This window comes from Lissotriton helveticus, chromosome 8, assembly GCF_964261635.1.
Source record: "Lissotriton helveticus chromosome 8, aLisHel1.1, whole genome shotgun sequence".
Taxonomy (NCBI): Eukaryota; Metazoa; Chordata; class Amphibia; order Caudata; family Salamandridae; genus Lissotriton; species Lissotriton helveticus.
In genome coordinates, this window is record NC_136069.1 from 422,849,241 (window position 1) to 422,875,825 (window position 26,585).

Consider the following 26,585-nt stretch of genomic DNA (forward strand, 5'->3'; position numbering starts at 1 on the left):
CAGACATATGGTTCGTGAAGAAGGAGCAATGGGTGACAAGATACTGAACCTAATCTGTCACTTACTGCTGCACATGTTCAAATTCCCATTCTTTCCGGCACTCCAGCTCCCATCAGTACCTTTTACTTAGTCATGATCCCTTCTCAATCCAAGCCTTTCCTTCCAGCCTTCCTTTCTGTTTGCGATCTACTGAACTGTCTTTCTTTGACTCTTCAATGGAACACTGTTGATTTAACAGCACAATTGAGCACACTTTTCTTTCTACCCTGCTTAGTTTAGCAGTTCCTTTCTAGAAGTCTATTCCAACAAAATTGTCTCAATCTTTATAGAGAATGTTGATATTTCAAACATAGGAAGTAAAAAAAAACATTTAACTGCAGTTCATATTATGTTGAATAAAGTTCAAGTAGGAAGTTTCACAAGGTACCCTTTTGCACACCATACATTTGGCTCGTTGAATGTTTCGGTTTAAACTCACTCTTAAAAAGAGTTATTTGTTATCTATGAATCACTGGATTCCAATAAAAAACAACTGCATAAACAATCACTGGTTAATATCAGTCCATTAAGCACTTGGCACAATCGAAACGTATAGTAATAAACAAAATATACTTTAACTTCTTCGTTAAACTTCTGTAAAGCGGATTTCCACACATCAAGCCTATGTTACTAAAAATAAAACACAATGAATGTTTGCACCCTGGGTAAGGCTTCTGCTCTAAATGTTAAGATAAAAAAATGTGTGTAAGTCAACCCTCTAAAAGATCACCATAAAAGTACTCACTGGCAACAATGCGTCTTCCGTCGGACAGAATCATTTCTCCACTTTCTACAAGAGTTTTCAAAACACAAGTCACGTTTGTTGGTGCTTTGTCAGCTTCATCAATAACGAGGATGTGCCCCATTTTTACAGCCTTTACCTGAAAAAAGAAAAGACATCCCGGTCTTTTGGCCTATAATACAAGTGTATCTCTGCATCTGTGGTTTGAAAAACCATAATTCACAAGGATGATTCATACCTTTGAAATATTTTCCAAAATCCACTGACATGACAATTCGTGGATTATCCTATACATTTCATCCAAAGGAACCCTAGTTCCAGTCTGATTTTCAGATACTTAATCTCCAAGCTTTGAAATGTACTGAGATCATGAAACATTCAAACCACTCAGCTGAACTTTCCCATAATCCTTTGTTTAATTACAGGATAACCAGAGCCTGAAAGTTGTAATTGCAGCCCAGGCCTGTTGTTAAATTCATCTTGGAAACAGTAGCCTCAAAATCTTTTACTTCTGCAACTTGATATGCTTTTAGTACAGCAAACCTTTCTTCTACATTGCCCCATTTTCTAAACAAAGTAATTCTGTGCATATCATTGCAGTGAAAAGATTCAAGCTTGCATTATCTCAGGGGAGTACTCCTATGTTGCACGGAAAGCAGACTCTTTGGGAGGTTGCAGATGGCTATTTAGAATAACATCTGAAAAGATTTCTGGCGCCCTCAATGAGATGGATAGGAAAGTTAGCCCCAGAACCAACGAACCGAATCCATGGAAGCTCACTCTTTTCACCATATCATCCGAACCATAGAAGTGTCCGATGGTACACACGGCACCTAGTCTTCTGAGGACCTTGATTTCCAGGACGCTCCCACTACTAGGTTTTCAACTGTACAATAACATGCACACGAGGTATGAAGAGCCCAGAAGATAATGTAGGTCCCCTTGCCTCAGGACTACTGGACGCTATATATCTACGACCATTGCCATTGAGAATTTCACTTTGACAGTGAGTAGTGGTTAAGCCCTGCTTCTGCGGTCGAAAAACGTCTGTAAGTATGTTAACATTTCTACTGAAATATGAAAATGACCACATAAATAGGTCAACAGTGAACACAAACTCCTAAACCTCACTATTCAACTAACAAAGAACCTGGACATAGTAAAAGAAGCCACGTCATCAGACTACCTGTAGAAAATTGGGCACAGAAAGTAGTGTGTCTTCTGAGTAACACCAATTGTAAATGCCTGGGAATAGGTGAAAAGGGCAGTGTATCACAATTCATGAGGAGTGCCCAATTCGGTAGCAGGGCGCATCATGCAGGAGGTATGCCAGAATGATGGGTACATCAAATAGATGGGAAATATATGCAGCCACCTATAAACTACTGGCCAAATTCATCTGGCATTTCCATCTTCCATTGTGGGCAAGGACAAGGCATCTTCTCTATCTAGTTTCACATCTTCCATCAGAGATTGCAAGGAGGCTGAAAGGTATGGTAGCAAAATCAATGAAAATGCAACCACTTCTTGCCTCCTAAAGCAGGACAAAGCGAGGCAAAAAGGCGTAGAAATAAATTCAGCACCTTACTCTTGTCCACACTGTCAGCAGGTAAGATACATGACACCTTACCAGACAAGGGTGTGAGGTGGTGGTCCAGTTTACAACAACAAGCATCATTACTATGTGTACTCACTGATAACCTAAGGGCCTCCTTGTTCAGTCATTATATCATTTCTGATTGTCAGTGTTTATTTCTAGTGAGTTCCAGTGCCATAAGGAAGACTGTAACCATGAAGGAATGTGTATGAAGAGTCTTATTTTCAAATCAACTTTGAAGTGAGTGAAATATTTGAGGTCTTTAAAAGTGATGCTTCACGCATACAAGGGAGCTGGGTTTATCAAGTTTAGAAATTGTCAGTAAATTGAAAGGTGTACACTGAATAACACTGTGCAAAGCAGATTTTATAATAAGCCAGCTTCAAAATACACACATATATGAACATGAATAAAACACTAACCAGTGGCGAGTCTTCATACACAATGAGACCATCTTTCACCGAAGGCTGCAGAGTAAGGCTTTGAACAGTGGTATCTCTGTAGTTAAAAAAAAACAAAAAACTGAATTAAACACAGACAGGTATCTTTAGTTACGCACGAGTCACAGATCAGTATGTACGTCTCTTGATTTATGTATTAAATGACAGATTGTGCAAATAAAGGTGATTGGCAAACCCTAGAGGTGATGTCAACTCAACAACAATGTTCCTTAAGGGCTGAGGGTAGACTACTGCCATCCTGCCACTAGATGTGCAGGCTGCATCAGTAGCGAACACAGTGTTTGAATACCCACCCCCCCAAAAGAGTCTCAGCACAGCTATACATAGTCCATTCTGGGAGTTTGAGCACTTATCTATGGTGTGGTACTCGAATAATGTTGTCAGAATATCAGATAACATACATATTATGTCCTAAATATAGTCTACAAAATGATACACCTGTTGGAGTTAATAAATGAAATTCTACACCCAAAGAACGAAAGGGCAATATATTTTTAGAACACGTTACTTACCTTCGGTAACGATGTATCTGTACGAGACATTTGTTGGTTATAGAATCCTTACCTTAGAATTACCCACAGGCGTCAGACTGGATCCGCAGACATTTTTCTCTTAGCAGTACCCCTGAGTGTTAGTAGGTGGCGTCGGTCGACTCAGTGTCCGCCGCCGGCGTCTTGTTCCCCGGGATGACATCAAGGTGTCTATTTAGACGCTGCCCCTACTTGTTTGACGTCTGTTCTGACAAATCTTTACAGGGCAAGAAGCGCAGAACTATTCAAGACACTGACCACTGGTGCGCTAAACTAGGGCCCTGAAAGGGAGTCCCTGTACCTAGAAGTCTGGAATCTATAACTAACATATATCTCTTACACTGGTACCGAAGATAAGTAACTTGTTCATCTGAAAGAGACTGTTAGTTATAGATTCCTTACCATAGAATAGATGCCCCAGCAATACCAACCCTGGAGGAGGATTGTCTACGAACCAACTTCACACCAGAAAGTCCTGGAGGACAGAACAGGCAAAATAGCCATCCCTCCGGGCTTGGCTGTCCAGGCAGTAATGTCTGGTGAATGTGTGCAAAGATGCCCACGTGGCCCCCTGACAGATATCAAGGAGTGGAACTCCATGAGCAAGAGCAGTGGTGGCAGCTGTAGCTCTAGTAGAATGAGCACAGAGCCCCACTGGAGGTTCCTTCGTCTGATCTCTGCCAGCTGGCCTTCCCGTCCCAGGAGCGACACATCTGTCACCACTGTGAGGTCTGGTTGGGGAAGGGAGAGGGATCTGCCTCTGACCCAAGTTTGGTTCGTTAACCACCACTGCAGTTGTTGCACAGTCCCTTCTGAGATCTGGACTAAGTCGGGAAAAATTGCCCCGATGCTGCGCCCACTGGGACTTCAGGTCCCACTGCAGAGCCGGCATATGCTATCTCTCATGATCCACCAGCAGGATGCAGGAGGCCATGAGGCCCAGCAGCCTCAGGGTCATTCTCACCGAAATCCGGGATAGAGGCTGAAACATTGGCATCATAGCCTGAATATCCCGAACTCGCTGCTCGGGAGGATAGGCCCGAAACTGCAATGTGTCCAGAACAGCTCAGATGAAAGGGAGCATCTCAGAAGGGGTTAGATGCGACTTCGGCATGTTGATAGTGAACCCCAGCGAGTGCAGGAGGTCCGCCGTAGTCTGGAGGTGGGACACAGCAGCCTGGGGCAAGCCATCCTTCAACAGCCAGTCATCGAGATAGGGGAAGACTGGAACTCCTTATCTGCGCAGATGAGCTGCGACCACCGTCATCACTTTCGTGAACACCCGAGGGGCCCTGGTAAGGCCAAAAGGGAGCACAGTGAACTGAAAATGCTTGTGGCCTACCGTGAACCGCAGGTAGCGCCTGTGGGCTGGCAGGATGGGGATGTGAAAATAGGCGTCCTGCAAGTCCAGCACTATCATCCATTCTCCAGGGTCGAGGGCCGACAGGACCAGAGCCAGGATTAGCATATTGAACTTCTCCTTCCAGAGGAAGTGGTTGAGGGCTCAGAGATCTAGAATAGGACGCAGGCCTTTGTCCTTCTTGGGAACCAGAAAGTAGCGGGAATAGCAACCACGACCTACTACTGGCGTAGGAACCCTCTCGATTGCTCCCTTACCTGAGAGAGCCGAAACTTCCTGGCGCAGAAGTGCTAAATGATCCTCCGACATGCGATCCAAAGACGGTGGCATGGATGGAGGGGTAGACTTGACAGGGAGGAAGTAGCCCCTTCGAACTATCTGCAAAACCCCCCTGTCCGACGTGATGGTGTGCCAGTGGGGGAGGTGATGGTGAATCCTGCCGCCCATTGGCTTTTGATGGTCCTGGAAGGTGGGACTAGAAAGGATTGGAGGAAGCTGCAGGTGTGAGAAGGGTGGGCTGGCCCTTCCGCTGGCCGCCAGACCTGCGCCGTTGGGTCCCACATCCACAGCTACGCTGAGACTAGGTAGCTTGCTTGAACCGTTGGCTGGTTTATGGCCAGACATGTTGGGGTGCCCCATCCGTAGCCACGAAAGGGCCGAAAAGCAGACTCTGGTGGACGAGTCATCGCTGAGAGGCCCAAGGATCTGGCCGTAGCTCGAGAATCCTAAAGCCCCCCCCCCCCAGCGCCAAGTCTGCCTTGTCACCAAAAAGGTGATGGCCATCAAAGGGCATGTCCTGCATGGTAGCCTGGACATCCCCCAAAAAGCCAGATGTCTTCCCCCAGACGTAGAGCCAAAGGACTACCAACCTGGCACTCGTTCTGCCCAGTGAGTTGTGGTATCCAGTCCACATCGAATCGTGAATTTGGCGGAGTCTCTCCCATCCGCCACTGCCTGGGAGAGAACGGCCCGTGCCGTCTCCGGGCACCGAGGCAGCACCGGCGCAGCCGTATTACAGAGATTATGGGAGTATCAGCCTAAGAGGCATGCGATATTCGCGGTCCGCAATTTCAAGCTGGAGGAAGAGAACATTCACTTCCCAATGTGATCCAGCTTCTTGGATTCCCTATCCGGGGAGCAGAAGGGTATGTGACCTTTGATGAAGAGGCTTGGACCACCAAGCTTACTGGGGAAGGGTGTTGGGTGAAGAAAACTGGGTTGCCTTGAGCCAGGCGGTGGCAGCGGGTGATCATCGGTTCCACCGGAGGCCCTGTGCTGGGCTTGGATCAGGTGCCCAAAGGACATCAGTGAGGGCTTCGTTGAACGCGGCAAGAGGGGCTCAGATGAAGCCGGTTGAAGAACCTCCGTCAGGAGATTAGTCCTGACTGCCACCGAAGGGAGCTGCAGGCCCAAGGCCTCAGCTGCCCTTCTCACCACCACAGCATAGGACGCTCCCTCCTCCAGCGCCACGGTTGGGAGGAGAAAGCATGCCAAGGTCAGGGCTCAAGAACGACGCACAGCCGACTGCCAGGCCTCCACAAGCTTTCGGGACCGCTCCCGCAAAGACTTGGGATTTATGGCCTGACAGTCGGAGCATGACTTCGGGTCGTGGCCGCGCTCCAGGCACCAGAGGCTCACAATGTGCGGGTCCGTCATAGATATCAGTTTGTGACAGGCCTTGCAGGGCTTGAAACCAGTCCAACGATGGGACATCCCTCGCGCACCAGGAGTCGAAGACTCAGAAAAAGAAAAAGAAGTTGACCAGAGTTGAAAAAAAAAACAGTCAAAAAGTGATTAAAGAGAAAGCTCTCTACGGATCTCAGCTAGGCTGGACGGAAAAAAGAATGAATTGACATCAGCGCACAGGGGCTGCGCCTAAATAGGCACCGCAACATTATCCCGGCGACGATGGAAGCCACCTACCGATGCGCAAGGGTAGGGCTAAGAGAAAATATTCTCGGGATCCAGTCTCACGCCTGGGGGTAATTCTAAGGTAAGGTATCTATAGCTAACAGTCTCTTTCAGATAATGATATTTAAGACACAATATTTACATCAGATTATATTTAATACAAGTCCTTGCTCTCTCTGACAGGCTTGCCACATTGGTCAATGGGCCTGATATACAAACGTTTTGCAAATCAGTAACCAGTCGTAAAATGGTCAGCAATCGGAAAATATGCGAGTTGTCATGTTCTCGTAATTCAGCACAGCAAACCAAATATATACTCATTTGGAACATAAATAGCACATCGTACATTTTAATTTGCAAATATCCACAGAGCACGTGATTTGCAAATGCAATTTATCATCAAGTGGAAGCAGGTGGTACCCACATACTAAGTATTAACGGAGAACCAGAATGCAATACTCCCTCTCAAAATGCAACTGTGTGAAAAATGTGTTTTTGGGAATCCAACAAAGGCGAAGGAGGAGAGAGCATAAAGGCAAGTGTGTGATGCTGTAAGAGCAATAGGAGAAAATAGATCCCAAGTATAGACTCAGCAGGTGGGTCATATTAGAACTAATAGATGACTTGAAACCAATTTTGAGTAGAGACGCCCAGCACAGACAGGAAATTCCTAACCATGTCTAGCTTTCCAAAACCTGCTAGCATAGGGGTGTTACCAAGGCATTTCTGCAACGACATCGAGAATATCTGAGAGCACACTTTCAGAGGTTTTCTGATCATTCCTGGATGCTCTTTTACGTACGATACATATGGATGCTTCCTTTCCAAATACCCAATGGGAGTTGGAGGATACAATGGAGCAGTTTTATTCTGTCTCCCATCAGCATCAAACCACCTGTATCACAACACAAAAAGCCAACATTCGCTGATGATAGAGCTGGCATGGAATGCAGAATGCCTGGTCACAGACCGCGCTGCACCACATCCTGGCAGTACCAATGATTCATTTGTGTTCCTCAATTGTGGCTTAAATGAGTATTTAGAAATAGGAGAGCTTTAAGATGCCTTCCTCTTAGATTAGATTTGAAACATTACCCTTGGAACACAAAGTATAACCATATCCTCCGAATATCTAATGGCAAAGCAATTTTTGTAGGTGACATAACGTACACCATCAAACCATGAATCATGACACAAAACCTACACCCCTCAACACCAGGGGAAAGCAGGTACTAAGTCACTCACAAGAGATCACACTCAGTGGTGGAGAATACAGTTTGAATACGAAAGATCTAGGTGCCTGTACAAAATTGGGGATCTTTGCAGTATGCAACTGAGACCTACTGTAAGGTCACTGAATGTTGCTCTATCTTGTACCATATAGCAACATGGAGAGGCTTTCCCCATTAACCCAGACAATGTCTATTCTGATGATGAAGACATGTAGCCCCTTTGACAAACATGCACAAATCAGATGCTAAAGAGCTGCTGAAGGAAGGGAACGTAAAAATTACTTAACTAAGAACCACTTCTAAGGTAATTTGCTGAAGCACCGTCTACACATAAGAAACACAGGTACCCGGTCTCAAATATTACCATAGATATCTGATGTTTTGTCTGAAAGTTTCCATTTTATAGACAAAAATATTTAAGGTATCAATAACATAGCATGTAACATTGCTCCCAATATTTCCTCTTCACTCTGCCTGCCTATATTGTGGCTCTTTTTTGCTGAGTTAATTTTTGCTGGCCATAAGACTCTGCACACTTTACCGCTGCTAATGATTGCTGATGTGCTTGTGCTCTCTCTTTTTAACATGGTAAAACTGGCTTACACCAATTGGCACATTTAATTTACTTGTAAATCCATAGCAAAGTGGTACTACATGTAACTAGAGACTGTAAATTAAATGTTACTAGTGGGCCTGCAGCAATGATTGTGCCACCCCTTTAAAAATACATCTTTTGCCAGGCCTAAACCTTACTTTTTAATACATATAAGTCATCCCTAGGGTAGGATTTAAGCAGCCCCAAGGGCAGGTTGCAGTGCATTAAAAAATTGGGCATGTACTTTTAAGTTTTAAATATCCTGGTATTTAAAAACTCTTAAATTAGCTTTTCACCACTGCAAAGCCTATCTCTCCCACATGATAAGACTGTGTTACCTTATTAAATTTAATAAGTGATAACTTTCAATTGGGAGCAAGTAGGTATGTTGAGATTGGTGTCTAAAGAATTGTTAATTTAAAACAATTTTTTATGGTGAATTTGGATTTAAAGTTACTGTTCTGAAAATGCCACTTTTAGAAAGTTAGCATTTTCCTGCCCTAACCATTTGGTACCTACAGCCTGTATCCTGGGTTCTGTAGCTAGAAGTTGGTCTTTGTGTACTACCCCCAAACAGTGAAACAAGGGTAAATAGATAACGGCAGGATGGGCCATCTCTTACTTGGTAGGGGGAGGAGCTGTCACCATCCACACTTGCACATCACAAAGGCTCTGCCTGAGCACACTCAAAAAAGGATTGACATTAGTCTTTTGTGCCCCCACACAAGCTGGGGCCAAGCAGGGAGGCAGGAAATTCCACGCATCTCCTTCTACTTAAAATTCCACGCCCCTTCTTCTACTTCAAAGCTGGCACCAGGTATAAATATTTGACTCTCAGACCCAACTCTTCAGTACACCTCTGGACCTGTGGAAGACTCAGAAGGACTGCTGTGCTGCTCTGCAAAAAGGACTACTACTCTGAAGCCCTTTTGCCTGAATGAAAAGGAATGGACCTGCATCTAGAACCCAGCATCACTAGATTGACTATATGGGCTAGTTGGCTGACTTCGTGATCAGAGCCTTAGAGACAGAAAATGCTCCAACCACCTTGAACTCAGCACCTGGACTCAGTCTGCTGTGAGTCCTATCCCAAAAGTGGAGCCACCCCAGTTCTGAACCCTTGAAAGTGGGCCTGAAGGTGCTCTGCGAGCCCAGCTGTGGTACTGTGAGCAGAACTAATGTAGGGGGAAGCAACTCCTCACAGCCCGGCAGCTTCCTTGGACCTGCAGCTACGCAACACAAGTCATTGCAACTCAAGTTCCTCATCGATGGCATCATCAAAGATGATGCAAGACTCTGCATCTCAGACCTGCAGCTTCCTCGGGAAGCATGAATGTGCGATACATCCTAAACGCAGCATTCCGTAACATTCCGCAACCAGGATTTAAGGTACTTTGTTTAGCAGGCCTAACTAGGTCCCTGTTTGGGGCCTGTGCTCCATCGTGGCCTGCCTGAACTTGTAACTTTGATCCGGTCTGACTCAACGAGCGTCAGACACAGTTGTCACTTTGTGTTTTTAAGCACTATTTAAACTTAAATCTTTAAAATTGCATATCTCTTGTTCTATTAATAGGATTTCTGTTGTTTGGTCTCAAATAATTAATTACATTTTGTTCTATCTTCCTAAATTGGTGTGGTATTTTTCTTGTGTTGCATTTTGACTTTATTACTGTTTGAATTGATGCAAAAATACTTTAATAAACAACAAACTTAGGGGTCTAATTGGAAATCCAGTAGTGATCCTATACTTTTATAGCCATGTCAGTTGTACATGGGGACAACAACAGTGAATCTAACAAAACCATATCACCAAAAGTGAAGCACCGGTAAGCGTAAGTCACCCCTAGTTAAGGATTCCCATCAAAAGTCTTGTATGAATCAATATTCTCATTTGGTAATCCTTATAGGGTATTGTGTCTCTTGATCATTGAGACCAGCATACCCAGATAGTCAGTTCGGGGTAGCAACCCACAATCACTCGGTACTACCACATGATGTTGATACGATGGGAAGTGCAGTGCAAAACAAATGAGTGGTGATTAAAAAAGGATAGGGAACTTAACAAAAACCAGTTTTAATAGACGTTAGCCCCTTCCCCTTTAAAAACAAGAACAGTATAACATCGTCATCGCAGTCCACACAAATAGCTGCGAGGAGACCAACATGTTTCAGCCACAACGGGATGATTCCCCAGGCTTTCGTCAGGGTCTCTGTTCTATAAATATGCTACTGCTTGCAAGTGAATAAAGTGTGAAAAAACTATACAAAAAAACACACAAGTGAAAACCAGTAAAGGATATAATGTTCCTTCAACTGTGTCAACTCCTCTCTTCGGCACCTGGTTGACTTAGTACTGTATGTGAGGGACAAACGTACAAGTGAAACAGAATCAGCTATCATGGTCCGTTAGAAAAGATACATTGTTTCTCAAAACTATACAACTTCTTTACTCACCCAGGGTATCCGGGGAGTGGACCTCACCTCTTCCTGGACCTGGCTCAGGATATGTGAGACCCCGCTCTACAATAACAGAAACCGACTTCGTAAATACAAAGGACAGAGGGATCGGACGTTGATCTACTCTGGCGCTGTACAAAATACGAAGTCACAAGGTCTTCTATGCATGGAGCTCACTGCCAACTATCAAAAGGTTCCTAGTGCAGCCTACTATCCATTCTCTTGCTAGCTATAGGCTAAGTGAATCTTGGCGCTATATGACTTAAGTCAGAAGTCAAACAACAGATTGGAAAAAACAGATTTGGAAAAAACGCCTGGTACAAAATTAGTAAGACCGGTAGAGCAGTCGTCCTACCTGTCCGTCGTTGTCTCAGGATGTGACTGAGTCAGGGGGAGGCACAGAAACTCCTTCGTTCTGACTACCTCACTATTCTGGTATGAGAGAGCCAACCAATCGGAGCCAGTAAGGGAGGGGCTGTACCGGAAGGCTGAAATTACTATCATTGTTCAACACCTTAACTCTCAACAACCGCTGATGTCCGGGATAAATTAGTGCCCGGGGAAGGCAGGTTTGTTTGTGTCTAATACTGGTCTAATACTGCCTGCAGGTTGTCGCGTTACTTGCGCCCGTAATCTCGCGAGGCTTACCTAGTATCGAACTACAAAATGATGTCACGCCTCGGTTCGATGTAGTTTTTTGGTACAAATTCCGCCTGCTGTGGCGAAAAAAGTGCGCTGGGGAAAAAACTGAAACTACCAAATGACGCAATAATGCGTCGATCGGTAGTTCCTAAAGGGGATGCAGTCATAACAATCTTGCCCCGCATACCCACTCAGAGTGTCTAAAAATAGATGCACCACTTCAACAAAGACCAATTATTAGAGAAAAGGTCAATTTGTCAGACCCCACCCAAGAGCGATGGTGCAATCATCTATCAGAACTCCCATAGTATCCACACCCCTTGGATTGAGTGGATCAAATTAATCACTAGAAAACGATAGGGAACATGTAAGGCATGGTATGAGTGACTCTCCATGCTGTTAAATCCCTTCTTCCAAACAACTATGTAAGGGATCTCATCGCCACCATTATTTAAACTAGCAATGTGCACATCACATGAAGGTCACAAAACTCTTGCCAATCTTCATGTATATTCAAGACAGATTGAACCAGGGTATGTCATCGTTCAATCCTCGTCTATCTGTCCCCAATTTGAAAACCCACTTTTGTTCACGTAAGAACAGAAATCTAGACACATCACTCACATGTGGTGGAATAAATGGTTTTTCCAGGACATGCCACTTAAAGTCTGTTTCTGCATGATTGTGTGTTATGAAGTGCTTGGTGAGTTTCGAAATGTCTTTTTTGCACCGAAAAGTGCTTTTGTGCTCTTGCATCCTCACGCGCACCTTTCTCGTGGTCATACCCACGTAACGTTCATTGCACGTGCAGGTAATTAGGTAAATCAGGTTGGTACTATTGCAGTTAGAAAACTGCCGCAGTTCCCAAGGCCGATCAGTACCAATGTCCACGCTTGTGATTTTAGTAGTCAGAGGGCAAACAGAGCAACCTCCGCACGGATGGTGACCCACCACAGGAGGTAGGTCCCATAGAGTACCTAACTCTCTCCTAGGTGTAGCTCTAGGGCGAGTGTGTATCAGATGATCCCTTAGGTTTCTGGAGCGTTTAAAGGCAAAGAGCGGAAATTCAATTTTCTCTTTACCACTGTTCAGAATTCTCCAATGTTTCTTAATCACTTTCTGAACATAATTGGACTTAGTGTTAAAGGTACTCACTAGTGTTAAGCGATCCAAAGGTGGTTTCTCTGAGCGTGGTTCAAGTAGGGCAGCACGATGGTTATTTGCTGCTCGTTTGTATGAACGCTGGACTAGTTTTTTTGGGTAGTGTCTTGCAGTCAACTGCTTGGATAGATCACCTGCATGGCGTTTGAAGGTTTCTGGGGTAGAACAGTTCCGACGTACTCGAAGAAACTGTCCAAAGGGCAGATTATCCCTCAGCGACTTAGGGTGTTGACTTTCGTACAAGAGAAGAGAATTCCTTGCCATGGGCTTACGGTATAATTCACTCTCTAAGCCACTCTCGGTACTGTAGATCGAGAGGTCCAGGAAAGGAAGCCTCTCTTTGCTCATTTCAATGGTAAAGCGAAGGTAGTTGTTCTGACTATTAAGCCATTGATGAAACATGAGGGCCGATTCGCTAGTCCCTCTCCAAACCATCAGGATGTCATCGATGTATCTTTTCCACCAAATTATAGATGGAAAAAAAGGATTGGTGGGGTGCAATACTGTGGTCTGTTCAAAATCATGAACGTATAGGTTCGCTAGCGAAGGGGCAAAAATACTGTCCATGCTGGTCCCTTGAGAAATGTCGGCATTGTGTGTACCAAGGGTTTGAGGAAATAATCCGCAAAAGCCGAGAGAGGTTCTAGAAGTGAACCCTGGCCAGAAATTATGGGCCTACCCGGTGGCGGTCTCTGGGGTTTATGCACCTTTGGTAAGGTGTAAAAATAGGGCATGGTGGGATGCTTAGCCTGTAGAAATTGTGCCTCTAAGGGGGTAATCCAACCCTCTCCTAGGGCCTCTTCTACCAGGACTTTGATTTCACTTGCCAATCTGGGAGTGGGATCAACAGTCAAGGGACGATATGCATTGCTGTTGCTCAACTGGCGGAGGCACTCAGTCCTATATTGACAAGTGAAATCAAAGTCCTGGTAGAAGATGCCCTAGGAGAGGGTTGGATTACCCCACAATGCCGACATTTCTCAAGGACACCACTGATGTCCTGAGAGTAATCCCCGACATAGTCTTTGATCGTGAGACCGACTATTTAGTCTCTCTCGATGTAGAGTCCTTGTATACCTCCATTCCCCAGGATGCGACCCTGGATACCATCAGGTCCATCCTGGAGGATTCGGAACTGGACTCCATCACCCCGGTGCCGTTCATCATGGCCCTGGCCACCATAGCCATGAAAGAAAATTTCTTCATGTATGAGGACCAGATATACCACCAAGTCTCTGGGACCAGCATGGGCAGTATTTTTGCCCCTTCGCTAGCGAACCTATACGTTCATGATTTTGAACAGACCACAGTATTGCACCCCACCAGTCCTTTTTTTCCATCTATAATTTGGTGGAAAAGATACATCGATGACATCCTGATGGTTTGGAGAGGGACTAGCGAATCGGCCCTCATGTTTCATCAATGGCTTAATAGTCAGAACAACTACCTTCGCTTTACCATTGAAATGAGCAAAGAGAGGCTTCCTTTCCTGGACCTCTTGATCTACAGTACCGAGAGTGGCTTAGAGAGTGAATTATACCGTAAGCCCATGGCAAGGAATTCTCTTCTCTTGTACGAAAGTCAACACCCTAAGTCGCTGAGGGATAATCTGCCCTTTGGACAGTTACTTCGAGTACGTCGGAACTGTTCTACCCCAGAAACCTTCAAACGCCATGCAGGTGATCTATCCAAGCAGTTGACTGCAAGACACTACCCAAAAAAACTAGTCCAGCGTTCATACAAACGAGCAGCAAATAACCATCGTGCTGCCCTACTTGAACCACGCTCAGAGAAACCACCTTTGGATCGCTTAACACTAGTGAGTACCTTTAACACTAAGTCCAATTATGTTCAGAAAGTGATTAAGAAACATTGGAGAATTCTGAACAGTGGTAAAGAGAAAATTGAATTTCCGCTCTTTACCTTTAAACGCTCCAGAAACCTAAGGGATCATCTGATACACACTCGCCCTAGAGCTACACCTAGGAGAGAGTTAGGTACTCTATGGGACCTACCTCCTGTGGTGGGTCACCATCCGTGCGGAGGTTGCTCTGTTTGCCCTCTGACTACTAAAATCACAAGCGTGGACATTGGTACTGATCGGCCTTGGGAACTGCGGCAGTTTTCTAACTGCAATAGTACCAACCTGATTTACCTAATTACCTGCACGTGCAATGAACGTTACGTGGGTATGACCACGAGAAAGGTGCGCGTGAGGATGCAAGAGCACAAAAGCACTTTTCGGTGCAAAAAAGACATTTCAAAACTCACCAAGCACTTCATAACACACAATCATGCAGAAACAGACTTTAAGTGGCATGTCCTGGAAAAACCATTTATTCCACCACATGTGAGTAATGTGTCTAGATTTCTGTTCTTACGTGAACAAAAGTGGGTTTTCAAATTGGGGACAGATAGACGAGGATTGAACGATGACATACCCTGGTTCAATCTGTCTTGAATATACATGAAGATTGGCAAGAGTTTTGTGACCTTCATGTGATGTGCACATTGCTAGTTTAAATAATGGTGGCGATGAGATCCCTTACATAGTTGTTTGGAAGAAGGGATTTAACAGCATGGAGAGTCACTCATACCATGCCTTAGTCAAGTCAAGTCAAGTCAAAAAATTTATATAGCGCGCTACATACCCAGAGGGTCTCAAGGCGCTTGAAGAGGGGTGGGGAATTACTTGTCAAATATCCACGTTTTAAGTTGTTTTCTGAATGCTAGGTGGTTCTGAGTAAGGCGAAGGTAAGTGGGAAGTGAGTTCCAGGTTTTAGCTGCCAGGTAGGAGAAGGATCTACCTCCCATGGTGGTTTTGTTGATGCGAGGTACAGTGGCAAGGGCTTGGTTGGATGATCGTAGCTGGCGGGAGGGGGTGTAGAAGGACATTCGTGTGTTGAGGCATTCGGGTCCGATTTCGTAGAGTGCTTTGTGTGCGTGGGTTAGGAGCCGGAAAGTGATCCTCTTATTGACGGGGAGCCAGTGGAGGTTTTTCAGGTGACCAGAGATATGTTCTTTACGCGGGATGTCTAATATGAGCCTGGCTGAAGCGTTCTGGATTCGTTGGAGTTTTTTCTGGAGTTTAGCGGTAGTACCGGCGTAGAGGGTGTTTCCGTAGTCCAGTCGGCTCGTGACCAGAGCGTGGGTGACCGTTTTCCTAGTTTCGGTGGGGATCCAACGAAATGTTTTTTTGAGCATGCGAAGAATGTTGAAGCAGGATGAAGAGACAGCGTTGACTTCTCTGTTCATTGAAAGTGAGGAATCCAGGATGACGCCCAGGTTCCGTGCGTGGTCCGTCGGGATGGGTGCTTTTCCAAGGGCTTCTGGCCACCAAGAGTCGTCCCAGGCAGAGGGGGAGGTACCTAAGATAAGGACTTCTGTTTTATCTGAGTTCAGTTTCAGACGGCTGTGATTCATCCATTCGGCTACTTCTTTCATTCCTTCGTGTAGGTTAGTTTTGGCGGTGCTAGGGTCATTGGTGAGTGATAGGATCAGTTGAGTGTCATCCGCGTAGGAGATGATGTTTAGGTTGTGTTGGCGTGCGATGGCCGCGAGGGGGCTCATGTATACGTTGAAAAGGGTGGGACTGAGTGAGGACCCTTGGGGTACGCCGCAGATGACTTCAGTGGCGTCTGAGATGAATGGTGGGAGGCGGACTCTCTGGGTTCTTCCGGTGAGGAACGAGGTGATCCATTCCAGTGCTTTTCCTTGTATTCCGATGTTTCTGAGGCGCTGTAGAAGGGTGCTATGGCAGACTGTGTCGAAGGCTGCGGAGAGGTCAAGGAGGATGAGGGCGACTGTGTCTCCATTGTCCAGGAGAGTTCGGATGTCGTCTGTTGCTGCGATGAGGGCGGTTTCAGTGCTGTGCTTGGCTCGGAAGCCGGATTGTGAGGAGTCGAGGGATTTGTTTGTTTCGAGGAAGGCGGCGAGCTGGTTGTTGACCGCTTTCTCAATGACTTTGGCCGGGAATGGAAGGAGCGAGATGGGGCGGTAGTTTTTGACTTCGGTGGGGTCAGCTGTGGGTTTCTTCAGGAGGGCGCTGAGTTCGGCATGTTTCCAGCTGTCCGGGAAGGTTGCGGCGTCGAAGGAGCAGTTGATGACGTCTCGGAGGTGCGGTGCTATGATGGAGTCTGCTTTGTTAAAGATGTGGTGAGGGCATGGGTCTGTGGGGGATCCTGAGTGGATAGAGTTCATCAGACGGATGGTGTCCTCAGTGGAGATTGGCTTCCAGTCATTGAGGGTGTTCAAGGGAGGTGGGGGTCCTGCAGGGGGATGGGTGGGTTGGTCTTCGGGTTGGTTGTCGAAGCTGTTGTGGATGTCTGCAATTTTGTTGTGGAAGAATGAGGCTAGGGAGTCGCAGAGGGCTTGAGAGGGGGTGATGTCGTTGGAGTTGGCCGAGGGATTGGTAAATTCCTTGACGATGTTGAATAGTTCCTTGCTGTTGTGGGCGTTGTTATCTAGTCGGTCCTTGAAAGCGGCTTTCTTGGCATTTCGGATCAGTTGGTGGTGTATGCGGGTGGCGTTTTTGAAGGCGTCCTTGGTGCTGGTGGTTGGGTCTTTTTTCCAGGCCTTCTCAAGGGAGCGGCAGAGTTTCTTGGATTTCTTAAGATCATCGTTGAACCAGGAGGCCTTCTTGCTGCCAAGTTTTATTTGTCGTTTTTTCAGTGGTGCTAGGATGTCGGCGCTGTTGGATAACCATAGGGTGAGGTTGGTGGCGGCTTGGTCGGGGTTTGAGGAGTGGGCTGGGGGGTTTAGAAGAAGCGATGAGGAGATCTGGTCGATGGTGATTTTGTTCCAGTTTCTTTGCAGAGTTGGTTGGGGGTGGATGTTGGGTTTGGGCTTGTTGTAGGTGAAGTGAACGCAGCTGTGGTCAGTCCAAAGGAGAGCCGTGGTGTGGCTGAAGGAGACATGATTGCTGGAGGTGAAGATAGGGTCGAGTGTGTGACCAGCGATGTGGGTGGGGGAAGTGACCAGTTGTTTAAGTCCGAGGTTGGCGAGGTTGTCCAAGAGGGTGGTGGAGTTGCGGTCGTTGTTGTTTTCAAGGTGAAAGTTGAGGTCTCCCAGAAGGATGTAATCTTTGTAGGGGAGCGCGTGTGGAGTGATGAAGTCCGTGATGTCCTCACTAAATTGAGCGCGGGCTTACATGTTCCCTATCGTTTTCTAGTGATTAATTTGATCCACTCAATCCAAGGGGTGTGGATACTATGGGAGTTCTGATAGATGATTGCACCATCGCTCTTGGGTGGGGTCTGACAAATTGACCTTTTCTCTAATAATTGGTCTTTGTTGAAGTGTTGCATCTATTTTTAGACACTCTGAGTGGGTATGCGGGGCAAGATTGTTATGACTGCATCCCCTTTAGGAACTACCGATCGACGCATTATTGCGTCATTTGGTAGTTTCAGTTTTATCCCCAGCGCACTTTTTTCGCCACAGCAGGTGGAATTTGTACCAAAAAACTACATCGAACCGAGGCGTGACATCATTTTGTAGTTCGATACTAGGTAAGCCTCGCGAGATTACGGGCGCAAGTAACGCGACAACCTGCAGGCAGTATTAGACCAGTATTAGACACAAACAAACCTGCCTTCCCCGGGCACTAATTTATCCCGGACATCAGCGGTTGTTGAGAGTTAAGGTGTTGAACAATGATAGGATAGTAATTTCAGCCTTCCGGTACAGCCCCTCCCTTACTGGCTCCGATTGGTTGGCTCTCTCATACCAGAATAGTGAAGTAGTCAGAACGAAGGAGTTTCTGTGCCTCCCCCTGACTCAGTCACATCCTGAGACAACGACGGACAGGTAGGACGACTGCTCTACCGGTCTTACTAATTTTGTACCAGGCGTTTTTTCCAAATCTGTTTTTTCCAATCTGTTGTTTGACTTCTGACTTAAGTCATATAGCGCCAAGATTCACTTAGCCTATAGCTAGCAAGAGAATGGATAGTAGGCTGCACTAGGAACCTTTTGATAGTTGGCAGTGAGCTCCATGCATAGAAGACCTTGTGACTTCGTATTTTGTACAGCGCCAGAGTAGATCAACGTCCGATCCCTCTGTCCTTTGTATTTACGAAGTCGGTTTCTGTTATTGTAGAGCGGGGTCTCACATATCCTGAGCCAGGTCCAGGAAGAGGTGAGGTCCACTCCCCGGATACCCTGGGTGAGTAAAGAAGTTGTATAGTTTTGAGAAACAATGTATCTTTTCTAACGGACCATGATAGCTGATTGTGTTTCACTTGTACGTTTGTCCCTCACATACAGTACTAAGTCAACCAGGTGCCGAAGAGAGGAGTTGACACAGTTGAAGGAGCATTATATCCTTTACTGGTTTTCACTTGTGTGTTTTTTTGTATAGTTTTTTCACACTTTATTCACTTGCAAGCAGTAGCATATTTTTAGAACAGAGACCCTGACGAAAGCCTGGGGAATCATCCCGTTGTGGCTGAAACATGTTGGTCTCCTCGCAGCTATTTGTGTGGACTGCGATGACGATGTTATACTGTTCTTTTTTTTAAAGGGGAAGGGGCTAACGTCTATTAAAACTGTTTTTTGTTAAGTTCCCTATACTTTTTTAATCACCACTCATTTGTTTTGCACTGCACTTCCCATCGTATCAACATCATGTGGTAGTACCGAGTGATTGTGGGTTGCTACCCTGAACTGACTATCTGGGTATGCTGGTCTCAATGATCAAGAGACACAATACCCTATAAGGATTACCAAATGAGAATATTGATTCATACAAGACTTTTGATGGGAATCCTTAACTAGGGGTGACTTACGCTTACCGGTGCTTCACTTTTGGTGATATGGTTTTGTTAGATTCACTGTTGTTGTCCCCATGTACAACTGACATGGCTATAAAAGTATAGGATCACTACTGGATTTCCAATTAGACCCCTAAGTTTGTTGTTTATTAGTTTGTTCCAGTGGGGGATAATACTTAGGCTTGATCTCTAAACATCCCTCTAGCCCTACAATAGTGTGTGGTTTTTTCATCGCAAAAATACTTTAGACATTGACTTTAAGTTAAGCCTGACTGCTATGGCAAGCTACCAGAGGGTTAGGCATGGGTTAATTTGGGGTTTGCTTGTGACATCACTCTAAAAGAAATTGTGGGTGCTGCTTGAGTAGGATTTCACTTCCTGAACCGGTGACCCAATTTCCTATAGGAACGTAGGACAATAACTGCCTGAGAGAGCTCCTGAATCTGTCTAATCATGTTTTTTGGCGTGCAGTCAATGACGTAAGACCCTTCTTCATAATTTTCCATCACCTGGAGTGTTTTCACTTCTCCTTACTGAAACGTAAGCCTGGTACCTTCCAAAGCCTGAAAATGCATGGGTTTAAACATAAGGTTCTGATCTACTGTCCACCTATATCCCCTAGGTCTGATAATAACACTATGCTGTGTCATCTGCCATATGTACTGCAGACGTTACTGATGTTGGAGGTATTGCAGGTGGATAGTGATGCGCTGCCTGTTTTTCAGAGGGACCACACGCTACTTTTCTTGAGTGGGCAGATAGTGGAATCCCCTCCAAGTTTGCATGCATGGATTTGACTGTGTTGTGTTCTCCCTCATATTAGATCCCTCACCCTCCTGACCCAGAGGCTTTCCTTTACCTCCAGCTGAGCCACTTCCTCTATGGTAAAATACAGTATTCAGTCTGATTTCAGAGCATCATCTCCTAACAATTTTCTAATTGGGGTTGTGCATACAGGTATAGTAGAGGGACTGTAAGGTTTTTGCAATTGTTCATGAAGTGCCAATGAACTTTATTTTGCATGTATTAAGCGATACTAGAACTCACATAATACACTTCACTTACGTCATCTAGGCCAGATTGTGTGGTTAAATATGTTGAATGGTAGGGTGGTTGAGGTAGGTCTTTATAATATACATGGTCCTGCTGTTGGGGTGGTAACCTACCACCAAAAAGGCACTGGTCATAGCCCTGACATATGTCTCTTGGACTTTCCTTTAACACATCAATCTTACTGATTCAAGTCATGCTTTATGTTGTGATGGTAGTTCCTGTTCCAGTGGCTTTTCGAGCCTGGTGACAACCTTTCCCTTATTTGCCCCATTAGATCATTACTACCGCTTTCTGATCTCATCCAAGTTTCCCTGGTTTACTTCAATAGCATTTTTCTTTTTTATTCTGAGCTGTATGTTCTTTTTGGTCAATTCTGGTACAGATAAAGATTGCTTCCAAATAAGTAGTCATTGTGCAGCACATGTTTTTTTGCAGCATCTGCAACTCAGCATTGGGAAACTTCTGTTTAGGGCATTCTGTCCTCTCCTTTTCTCGAGTTCCTGTTCTGCCATTTTTAAACCTGCTCTCAGAGCTCCTGGAAACCTTCTCGTACACCCCTTCAGGCTGGCAAATGTATTCCAGCAGAACGATTTCCTAGTTGTGATGTCATCCTTCGCTTCCATCGTGATATTTAAAAATGTAACATTTTCTACTAGGGATTTGCATTTTGAAAACCTCACATTTGCAAATGTGATTGATAAGGAATTGCAAGCTGGTGACGTGGCTCCTTTGTACAAACCATTTTGTGATTCTCTAATTAGAATTCAGTAATTTACGCATATCTCAGGTCCTTGATATCCCATATGTTAGTTTCCCTTGGGAAATCATGTACCAAAAAAGTGTTTGTCTGCAAATCTTTGCTAGGTTCAATTTTGCCCATGCACATTTCTCCCCATGTAGATAGATAATATCCAGTAAGTGCCAGCAAAGAGGGAAAAGGTAAAGCTTTTCTATGTACAATGGCAATGCCAGAACACTGCCTGTTTTCTGTATACTCATTTTGTTACCATTAAATACGGATAAAAGCAACCTTATTTGTCTCAAAACTAATAATTTAACAGCAGATGTGGAAAAGTGAAAAACCTTGCAACTTCACAAGGTTTTCCATAGATTTGGGAGACTGAAGAAATCTCTGCCCACCGCCAAGAAAAAGCTGGATGTGGCACTGTTAAGTTGAATAGCCTCGCTGCACGTGGCCAGTAATTTCCAAAAGCGCTGCCCCATTGGAGAATCACAAGGTGTCGGGAACACCGTGAGCCCAGAGTTGTTCACCATGACATTTCCCCTGTCCAGACGGTAAACATTCAAACGGAAATGGAGAAATATATGAAGGAATAAGTACAGAAACACTGATTCCTGTCTGCTTTTCCCTGTTACCTTATCATCAGGGGCGAACCACCCTCGACAACAGTAATGTATATTGCTATGCCATGAATACCAGGCAGGATTGAGAGATGGTTCCAGTCCCACCACTTGTAATTTGCTCCTAAGTGAAAGAAGTGACTTGTCTCGATTGGAGGTTCTTCTATTGAGGGGTGAGGCAGAGCAAAGAATGCTGGGTGAAGGATGGACTGCCTAATGTGAAAAGGAGTCATGGCATTAGGCAGGAAGGCCACCCTAGTCCTTAAAACCAGTTTGTCTGGATACCAGGTGGTGTAGGGCTGCTGAAAAGAGAGAGTCTGGAACTCACTCATGGAATGAGCTGAAGTGATGGCAATAAGGAAGACAGCTATGAGTCAGAAAACACAAGGAACAGCTGTGCATTGGCTTGAAAGAGGTGCCCACGAGGAACATCAGGACCATAATAATATCCCACTCAAGCATTGCAATAGTTTGGGAGGGAGCAAGTGTATACAACCTTTAATAACCCTTCACAAAAGGTGACTTAAACAAGGATGGTTGGTCTGACAGATGCAAAAATGGCAAAAGTGCTAGAACCTAACCACTGCAAGAGCTGCTAGACCAAAGACAAAACAAACAACATCCAACACTTTGGCTTAGAAAGGGTCTGTATTGCGGACTCCACACAGGCCAATATTTGTACCGGTGGTTGGCGTAAATAGACATTGGAGAGCAACACCTGTAACCACATATTCCAGCGGCAGATTGAACACCGTCAACTTCCACTGCGCAATCTCTACGTGTGAAGGTGTAGATTGCATCTGTTTGGGTGCAGAACCCGGCCCTGCTGCTGTGACAGAAGATGCTCCCGAAGTGGTAGAGGAAAGATGCTCATGGCCAGAATTTCCAGGTATCACAAACTCCTCACCCAATCCAGAGCCACAAGGATGACCTGGGCCCTGTCTATCCTGATCTTCTTCGGGATAGGAGAAGCAGGGATGGAAACGTATACAGGAGTCCCATGTACAACTCTAGTCTGAATGCATCGCCAAGAGAAAACTTACTTGTGAACTCCAAAACGCAGCGTTTTTTTACACTGTGCATTCTTGACGCTCACAAAAAGATCCAACCAGAGCTTCCAACACTGTTAGATGTCCTGCACTACCTCAGGATGCAACCACCATTCATGATCAGCCCGACATTGCCAGCTGAGCTTGTCCAACCTGACGTTTAAAGAACCCACCAGATGTTCATGCTCAGGGAGATACCCTGACGCTCCTGACAACTCCAGAGGCGTAGGGTTTCTTGGCACAGAACCCCCTACACCCAGATTGTTGCAGTACCACTTGGTGGTGGTGTGTCTGTGTGAATCTGCAAGCTTGACCCTTCTCTTGCTGGATGTCAGGAAGGCCTTCAATTCCAGGCGGATGGCCCACATCTCAAACAGTTTTATGCAGAGCTGGGTTTCCGCAGGAGATCACAATTCTCTGATCTTCACCTCTCCCAGATTACCTTCCTAGTACAGCAGGGACACATTCACCACCACCTTCAGCTCTGGGTGGGGAAGGTAGAGGTGTCAGCAGCTGGTTAGGTTACTGCAGATCCCGAAGCAGTCTCCTCCAAAACGTGGATGACATCCAACATGTTTCTTTGGGGCAGGGCCCCCTGAGACTTCAAACCTCACTGCAGAGCCTGCATACCACACCTGGTGAAGTGGACAGGCAGGATGCATGAGGTCCAGTAGGCCAAGAAGCCTACAAGCTGCTCTCATCGAGATACAGGAACAAGGCTGAAACATCAGGATTGTAGCCTGAAAGTCCTGGACTCGTCAGGGTGGAGAAAAGGCACTGGACTGCACTGTCTTCAGAACAGCTCCTATAAAAAGAAGACTCTGCAAAAGAATAAGGTGCAACATTAGCTCACTGATTGAGAACTCCAAAGTCAGGAGGTTTGCTGTTTTTTAGAGGTGTCTGCGACTGACTATGGTGAGCCCGCCTTTAACAGCCAGTCATCGAGGTAGAAGAAAACTGGTATCCTCAACATTCGAAGATGGGTGAAGACCACCCCCATCCCTTTCGTTAACACTCATTGGGTGCTGGGAAGGCCAAAGGGGAGCACTGCAAACTCAAAATGGTTCTGGCCGACCTTGAACCACAGGTAATGTTTGTGCAACTGCAGGAATGGCACATGAAATAGACTCAGTAGAGCCTGCTTCTCTTGCAGCAAAATGCCTCTTGTGAAAGCGGCTCTGTGGTGGGAGGAAGCAGTTGTGGGTCAAAGAGAGATGAGAGGGCATAACCCTGCTGCGTGATCTGGAGGACCCATCTGTCGGATATGATAAGAATCCCAACCTGTGAGAAAATGTCTGATCCTACATTCCAGAGGGTGGTTGTGTACCTCTAAAGACAAACTGAAGTGGTTTGGGGGCAGACGTCACAGTACAGGGGGACTAACAAAAAAGTTATTCCCAGTGATCTGTGCAATGTCTGCTTCATATCTGTCCCCAGAAACAAAATCATTGAATGGCTGTTGGGGTGGTGACAGGGCTTGGCATTGTCTATACATCAACCCTTTAGAGTAGCCTCAGAAAGGTTGAAACTGAGGAATTTGTCAAGCATAAGTAGAGAGTCCCAGGGAACATTGCGTGGCTCAGCTTTCGAAGGGTGAATTGCACAAGTTACTAATTCTGTAACGATATATCTGTAAGAGACATTAGTTAGTGATAGAATCCTTACCTTAGAATATCCCCAGGCGTCAGACTGGATCCGGAAAGTTTATGTCAGCAGTACCCCTGCACGTCGGAAGGTGGCGTTGTGCGGCTCCACCTCCGTCGCTGGCAACGTAGGCGCCGAGATGACGTCACAGAGACTACTTAGGCGACACCCATGTGCGCTGACGTCAGTTCTGTACATGACTTTCCGCACCAGGAATGCAGAGCCATGCAAGAAACTAACCACTGGTGCCATGAAACTAGGGTCCTGAAAGGGATGACCTTAACCCTACAAATCAGTTCGCAGAACGGGGATGGAGGATGTGTGGGGCAGTAAGGAATCTATCACTAACTAATGTCTCTTACAGATATATCGTTACACAAGTAATAACTTGTGCATTTGAATGAGGCACCTGATAGATTCCTTACCTTAGAAAAGATACCCCAGCAATACCAACCCCGGTGAAGGGTCTGCGAACAAGATTACACCAGAAAGTCACGGAGAACAGAACGGCCAAAGAAGCCGTCTCTCCTGACTTGACTGTCAAGGCAATAAGGCCTGGTAAACATGTGCAGCCAGGCCCACGCAGCTGCCTAACAAATGTCCTGCAAGGGAACGCCGCGTCCCAAGGCAGTAGTGACTGCCGTTGCCCAGGTAAAATGGGCACGCAGCCCCACAGGAGGCTCCTTCTTAGCCAACAAGTAACATGCTTTGATGCACAGAACGACCCACCGAGAGATGGTTCGTTTGTGCATGGCCCGACATTTTTTGGCACCCACGTAGCCAACAAAAAGTTGGTCATCTACCCGGAACTGTTGTGTGCGCTTCAGATAGAACGAGAGCACATGTTTTGTGTCTAGACGGTGGAGCCTCTCTTCTTCTTTTGAAGGATGCGGAGGCGGAAAGAAGGTGGGCAAGGTGAATGAAGGGCGTGACAAGCTTTGGCAAGAAAGAAGGTCGAGTCCTTAAAAACCACCTTGTCCGGATGAACAGATAGAAAAGGAGGTTTAGCAGAAAGAGCCTGCTGCTCACTCACTCTTCTGGCAGAGGTGATAGCTACCAGGAAAGCCGTCTTGAGAGTGAGAAGACATAAGGGGCAGTTATGAAGGTGCTCAAATGGAGCGCACATCAGATAGATCAAGACAAGAGTTACGTCCCATTGAGGCATTATTAATGGCTCAAGAGGAAACTTGTGTGTTATGCCTCTGAGGAAGCGATTAACAACCAGGGACTTAAAAAGAGAAGGCTGATTTGGAAGCCGAAGAAAGGCAGAGATGGCCGAAAGATCACCTTTGATAGTGCCCAGAGCAGAGCCCTGCTGGGCCCAAGAGAGAAGGAACAGAAGGACCTTGGATACAAGGGCAGAAAGGGGATTCATGCACCATGCCACAAACGTGTTCCACCTGCAGGCGTATACCGTTTTAGTGGGGGGACGCCTGGCTGCCAGAATGACATCACAGACTTCGGGAGGAAGTTCGAAAGCTGTCATCTGTCGCTGCTCAATCTCCACGCATAGAGGTGGAGGCTGGACAGGTTCGGGTGAAGGACTGTCCCCTGCTGCTGCGACAGAAGGTCCTCCTGAGGAGGCAGTCAGATCGGGGTATCGATTGTCATGCTGAGTAGCTCAGGATACCAGTATCTTCGTGCCCAATCCTTAGCCACAAGGATGACTTGGGCCCAGTCACGCCGAATCTTCTTCAGCACTCTGGGCAGAAGAGACATAGGCGGAAAGGCATACAACAGAGCGCAGCTCTCGTCTTGGACATTCCAACGTGCAGAACTGATAACATTGCGCGTTCTCTGCAGTGGCGAATAGATTTAACCAAGGCTCTCCCCACTGCAGAAAGAGACCTTGCGCCACGTCCAAGTTCGGACGCCACTCGTGATCCATCATACACCGGCGGCTGAGTTCGTCCGCCCTGGCGTTCAGAGAACCGGCCAGGTGTTGAACTACCAAGGTAATGCCTTGATGTTCCAGCC

General features: G+C 46.0%; 1 protein-coding gene across 1 annotated transcript in view; it reads right to left on the minus strand.

Moving 5' to 3' along the window:
* The window catches only part of VWA8 (von Willebrand factor A domain containing 8), a 1,418,144-nt gene that overhangs the window by 723,361 nt on the left and 668,198 nt on the right, over positions 1 to 26,585 (minus strand). The window contains exons 22-23 of the mRNA XM_078657276.1: positions 2,801 to 2,876; positions 785 to 920 (exon numbers count right to left, since the gene is read on the minus strand). Of these exons, the coding sequence (XP_078513402.1) occupies positions 785 to 920; positions 2,801 to 2,876 (212 nt within the window). The remainder of the gene's footprint in view (positions 1 to 784; positions 921 to 2,800; positions 2,877 to 26,585) is intronic.